Here is a 6,000-nt window from a genome sequence, read left to right as displayed (position 1 = left end):
CGTCGAGAGTTTGCATTGCAGGTCTGTCAAGTCGCATCAAAATAGTGCAGGACCCGTGCGAGAGTTTGCATTGCAACTTGAGGGGCACAGGCTGCATTAAAGTAGCACAGAACCCTTGTTAAGAGCTTTGATGTCACTTGAGAGATGCAGACCGCAATGCAAACTCTGACAAGGGTCCTGCACTATTTTGATGCGTCTTGACAGATTGCAGGACCCTTGTCAGAGTTTGCATTGCAGGCTCTCAAGTCGCATCAAAGGGAAGCTTTTACAAGGGTCCTGCGATACTTTAAATGTAACTCGAGGGACACAGACTGCAATGCAAAGTAGCGAAGGTACCCCTGTTTGCGAGTCTAAATTGCAGTCTGTCAAGTCGCATCAAAAATAGTGCTGGACCCTTGTGAGAGTTTGCATTGCGGGCTTTCTCATGTCGCATCAAAGTAGCGCAGGAACCCTTTTTACAAGTCACTGCAAACTCTTTAAATGCAACTTGAGGAGGCACAGGCTGCAATGCAAACCTCAAAAAAAAAAGGTTCCTGCGCTACTTTGATGCGACTTGAAAGACACAGACTGCAATGCAAAGAAGCAAAAAAGGTACCCTGTCGTGAGTTTGCATTGCAGTCTCTCTCAAGTCGCATCAAAGTAACACAGGAAACTTTTACAAAACTCTTACAAGGGTCCTGCGCTACTATGATGCGACTTGAGGGACACAGACTGCAAAGAGGCAAAGGTACCCTGTCGAGAGTTTGAATTGCAGGTCTGTCAAGTCACATCAAAATAGTGCAGGACCATTGTGAGAGTTTGCATTGAAGTCTCTCAAGTCGCATCAAAGTAACGCAGGAAAACTTTTACAAGCCACTGCAAAACTCTTACAAAGGGTCCTGCGCTACTTTGATGCAACTTGACAGACCTGCAATTCAAACTCTCAACAGAGCCAGGCTGCAACGCAAAAATCTCAAAAGGGTTCCTGCGCTACTTTGATGCGACTTGAAAGACACGGGAGGGAGATTTTCTAAAAGTAGAGAGTGTTGTGCATGGGAGCCAATCAGCTTCTGATCTCACTTTGATCAATGAAGCTTTACTAAAACCTGGAAGCGGATTGGTTTCTACGCAGATCTGCACTCTGCAGTCTTAGTAAGGCAACCCCATTAGACTGCAATGCAAACTCTCAAAAAGGTTCCTGCGCTTTGATGCGACTTGAAAGTCATAGGAGGGAGATTTTCTAAAACTAGAGAGTGTTGTGCATGGGAGCCAATCAGCTTCTGATCTCACTTTGATCAATGAAGCTTTAACAATAAAACCTGGAAGCGGATTGGTTTCTCTGCAGTTTTAGTAAAGAAACCCCATTGAACTGCAATGCAAACTCTCAAAAAGTCGCATCAGCAAGCTGTCAATGCAAACAGCCAAAGTCGCAATAGAAATCCACAACTATTGGAGTAACAACGCGAGTGTGAATGGAGGCTTTAGTAAATCAACCCCAGGAGGGTGCATATAGAAATCCACATTGCAAACCTACCTCTGATCACACCTACCTCACCCGTGTGAATGTAGCCGTACAAAAAAAACAAATAAAAAAAAAATTGTCCAAAACCAGCAGCGATTGGCTGAAGCTTACAAATAAAATATAAACAAAGTAATACTGAACATAAATAAGGAGTAGCGGGGGAGGGGTTGATCCGTGCTTACTGTACACCAAAGGCAGCAAATCACAAGGCTTTAGTGGCGTAGATGTCCGGGGGTGACAGGTCCTCCCCGTTGGCCGCGGTTTTGTTGGTCCGCTGCGGGGCCGCGGGGGGAAAAGTCGGGCCCTGGAAGCTCTGGTCTCTCCTGAACTGCCTCTGCAGCGCTTTGTTTAGCAGAGGCTTCAGCAAGCCCATGGTTAAGTGTTTCCCGCCGTCGGTGGAGAACGGCGGCTGCACCGCCGCCGCAGGAGGAGTCTTGGGCACGTTCTGCAGGACGATCCTTAGAATGTCGGTGGCGGTCAAGTCCTCGGGGCAGAGGTCGCAGAGCTGCGGCACGTAGGAGTCCAGCTGCCTGTGCTGGACGAACTCCACCAGCAGCGTGATGAAGATGTCCTTTTTGATGAGCGGGTTGAGCTGCGAGTAGCGCTGCGTCTCCTCCATGACCCGGGGCCAGCGCTGGAGGCGGATCAGGGTGTGTATGGCCTGGATGACCGCCTGCGGCCTGCCGCTGCACAGCAGGATCTCCACCTCCAGCTCCACGTTAGTGTTATCCCTGCGCTTGTTGAGGACGTTGAGCGCCCGTTTGTACAGCGGCGCCCCCTCGCCGCGCTCCTTGGAGGTAAAGTTCCGGTAGAGGCCGGAGCACTCCTGGGCGTGCTGGACGAAGCCCGGCAGCCATTTTGGTTTGTTGGCGCACAGGGACTGGCAGATGACCTCGAAGAGCGGGTGGACCCCGTTTTGGGACGCTGAAGGCGGGAGGGGGCTCAGGACTTTCTTCCACAGGTCGGCGGTGGCGCGCACCACCAGCTTGCCGTCCCCGTTCTGCTGGAACTGGAAGTTGTTGCGGACGGACGCCCAGGCGGACTTGGGGAAGGTGTCGAAGAGTGAGTTGATGTACGCCAGGCCGTCTCTGTCCGGGTCCGCCTGCAGGAGGCGCGTCAGCTCCAGGTCCACCAGCTCGTCGCAGCACCTGGCGACGTCGGGGCGCGGCGCGCCGGCCGCCCGGGACTTCAGCAGCTCCAGGCTGAGGAAGCTCTGCAGCTCGTTGTCGATGTTGCCCAGCAGCTCGGCGTACTTGGCGGCCTCGCTTTTGCGGCAGAGGATGGCGGCCAGGGCGATGGGGGCCTGGAACATGCCGTTCTCCTTCAAGCTCTGCGCGGTCAGTTTAGTGCTGCTGAGGCTCCGCCTCTGGTAATACTTGCAGGCCTCTTCGTAGACCATGTCTAGGAGGGCGGACTCCGCCGGTGGTGGTGGCGGCGTCGCTGCGCCGCTCCCTCCCCCCACTTTGTAAACTCCAACGTTGGTCATCAACTGGACGTCTCCGCCCTCCGAGACGTCGATGAGTAGCACCTCCCCGGCGTTGAGCGCTTGCTTCGCCGTCAGGCGGCCGCTGCGAACGTCTATGAGATACAAGCAAGAGTCAATCGTGCACACCAGCGTGTCGCCGGAAACCGCCATCTTGATCCGCGCGTCGGCGCGCAAGTTCTCCCTCAGGTCGTAGACGTGGCGGGCGGTCCCGTCCCCGTGCAGCAGATGGATGCGCCCGGCGGCCGTGGCGACCAGCAGGCTCCCGGGGTCGCCCGAGGCGGCGTATCGGATTTCCACGTCGGCGGCGGCCCCCGCGCACTCCAGGATCAGCTTTTTGTAGTCTGCGTCTGCCTCGCCCAAGGCTTTGCTGTGGAGGACGCCGGCGGCGAGGCCGGCGAGGGTCACGGAGTTTTCCGCGGGGGCGTAGATCAGCACCGGGTGGCGCCCGGCGGAGCGGGGGACCATGAAGACGCGTCCGGCGGCGGCCAGGACGTCGTAGGGAGGGCTGTGGTGCAGGACGATGGTCATGGCGCCCGGGTCGACGCGGCGCCCGCTGACTCGGAGGCTCCGGCGGCACAGGCAGTAGGTGAGGAGGTTGGCGGTGGTCCGCTCTTCGCACCACAGCAGCTCGTCGCCGTGGCAACAGCAGGCCGACACCACCCGGGCCCGCGGCCCCTGACACAGCTCCGCGCTCCTCAGGAGGGTCCAGGATCGGTCGGCGGGGCCCCGGGGAGGGCTCCATACTTCGGCCCGGCCGTTCTCCCACACCAGGGCCATGGTCCAGGCCTGACCGGGGCTCTGAGGGAACAGGAGGCCCACCAGGGGAGGGGACTGGGCCGGCCAGCTGTGCTCCAGGTAGTCCCCGGGCTGGAGAGGAGGTGAGGAGGCCGGGATGTGGAGGAAGGACAGCAGCCGCCTCTGAGGGCCCAGCCACACCAGCAAGTAACGTCCGTCCGGGCTGAGGAAGAGGCGGGGGCCGCCGGGTGAGCTCTGCAGCGCCTCCCGCAGGGCCTGCGGCCTCCCGAAGTCACCATAGTCCGACACCAGCTCGGCGGACCCGAACTGCTTCATGTCCCGTCAGCGGGTGGCAGCGGCATGAGAGTAGAGGACCCGAGGAATGAGCGTCACGGGACCAGACTTCGACTGGCTGACTGACTTCCGGGTCACCTGCCCGGCCTAAAAAAAAAAAAAAAAAAAGTCCACCAATCAGGACCGGCGTCTAAGACAGGGCTGGCCAATCGCTGCGCTGCGTAGGCGCGGCTTCTGGAGGCCTGTGTGATTGTTCCCTTGTCATTGGCTGCCTGAGAAAGACGACTCCCAATAAGCCTGCGGCTTCTCACAAGCCCCACCAGCTCCTGAGACCGGCTGTCCAATCGCTGCACACCGTAGGCGCGGCTTCTAAATGCCTGTGTTCCGTTGTTCTGCCAAATACTCCAACCCGTCAGAAATTCTACTTCCGGTTTCTTTAAAACGTCAATAATTGGATATTTTTTATGAGTTTCTGTTTGGACACAACACCGGCAACCGAATATAGTCCGGTACTGGATGATTTAGCGATTTTGACAGTACAGCGGCTAACGAACATTAAGTTGTCGCCGCCATGGAGGCCGCCATTTTGTTGGCTGGTATCGGTGCAGCGTTACAATCTCTGCTCATAATAGCGTGCATTGGACTCTATTCGCTTTCCCGGTGGGGCTTTGATGAGGCTTCAGTGGAGCTTCGATGAGGCTTTGGTGGAGCTTCGATTAAAGCGGATGTGCCACTAAACAAATATATTAAAAGCCAGCAGCTACAAATACTGCAGCTGCTGACTTTTAATATAAGGACACTTACCTGTCCTGGAGTCCAGCGGTGATCGCAGCAGATGACGAGCCGATCGCTCGTCACCCTGCTGCTCCCCCCTCCATCCACGGTGAGGGAACCAGGAAGTGAAGCGCTCCGGCTTCACTGCCCGGTTCCCTACGGCGCATGCGCGAGTCGCGTTGCGCCCGCCGATTGGCTCCCGCTGTGTGCTGGGAGCCGAGTGTTCCCAGCATACAACGTGCGACGGACGGGAAGCGGAGAAAAAACCCGTCCTTTGCCCGTATCGTAGGGCCGGAAGTGGGTGCAGATACCTGTCTGTAGACAGGTATCTGCACCCCCCTCCCCCCTGAAAGGTGTCAAATGTGGCACCGGAGGGGGGGAGGGTGCCGATCAGCGGGACTCCACTTTAGAGTGGAGATCCGCTTTAAGCTTTGGTGGGGCTTCGGTGGGACTTTGATGAGGCTTTGGTGGGGCTTCGATTTGGTTTTGGTGGAGCTTCAGTGGGGCTTCGATGAGGCTTTGGTAGAGCTTCAGAGGAGCTTCAGTGGGGCTTTGATCAGGCTTTGTTGGGGCTTCAATGAGGGTTCGGTGCCGCTTCGGTGGGGCTTTGATAAAGGCTTTGGTGGAGCTTCAGTGGAGCTTTAAAGAGGCTTCAGAGGGGCTTCGATGAGGCTTTGGTGGAGCTTCGGTGGGGCTTCGATGAACCTTTGGTGGGGCTTCGGTGGGGCTTTGATGAGGCTTTGGTGGGGCTTCGATTAGGCTTTGGTGGAGCTTCGGAGGACCTTCAGTGGGGTGTGGATGAGGCTTTGTTGGGGCTTCAATGAGGGTTTGTGGGGCTTCAATGAGGGTTTGGTGGGGCTTCGGTCGGGCTTCAAGGAGGCTTTGGGGGGGCTTTGATGAGGCTTTGGTGGAGCTTCAGTGGGGCTTCGATGAGGCTTTGTTGGGGCTTCAGTGGGGCATCAATGAGGGTTCTGTGGGGCTTCAATTAAGCTTTGGGTGGGCTTCAATGAGGCTTTGGTGGAGCTTCAGTGGGGCTTCCATAAGGCTTTGCTGGGGCTTCAGTGGGGCTTCAATGAGGGTTTGGTGGGGCTTCAATGAGGGTTTGGTGGGACATCAGTGGGGCTTCGATGAGGCTTCAATGAGGGTTTGGTGGGGCTTCATTGAGGGTTTGGTGGGACTTGAGTGGGGCTTCGATGAGGGTTTGGTGGGG

General features: G+C 56.7%; 1 protein-coding gene across 1 annotated transcript; it reads right to left on the bottom strand.

Annotated features, from left to right (window-relative positions):
* Positions 1-510: 510 nt before the first annotated feature.
* On the bottom strand, positions 511-4,127 carry HPS6 (HPS6 biogenesis of lysosomal organelles complex 2 subunit 3). The gene has a single exon (XM_040361249.1). The coding sequence runs from the start codon at positions 4,056-4,058 to the stop codon at positions 1,704-1,706; it is 2,355 nt and encodes a 784-aa protein (XP_040217183.1). The 5' UTR covers positions 4,059-4,127; the 3' UTR covers positions 511-1,703.
* Positions 4,128-6,000: the final 1,873 nt, after the last annotated feature.

The sequence above is a fragment of the Rana temporaria genome, chromosome 8 (assembly GCF_905171775.1).
Source record: "Rana temporaria chromosome 8, aRanTem1.1, whole genome shotgun sequence".
NCBI classification, from domain to species: Eukaryota; Metazoa; Chordata; class Amphibia; order Anura; family Ranidae; genus Rana; species Rana temporaria.
The sequence above is the reverse complement of the archived record's forward strand: the minus strand, read 5'-3'. Positions and strand labels throughout refer to the sequence as shown.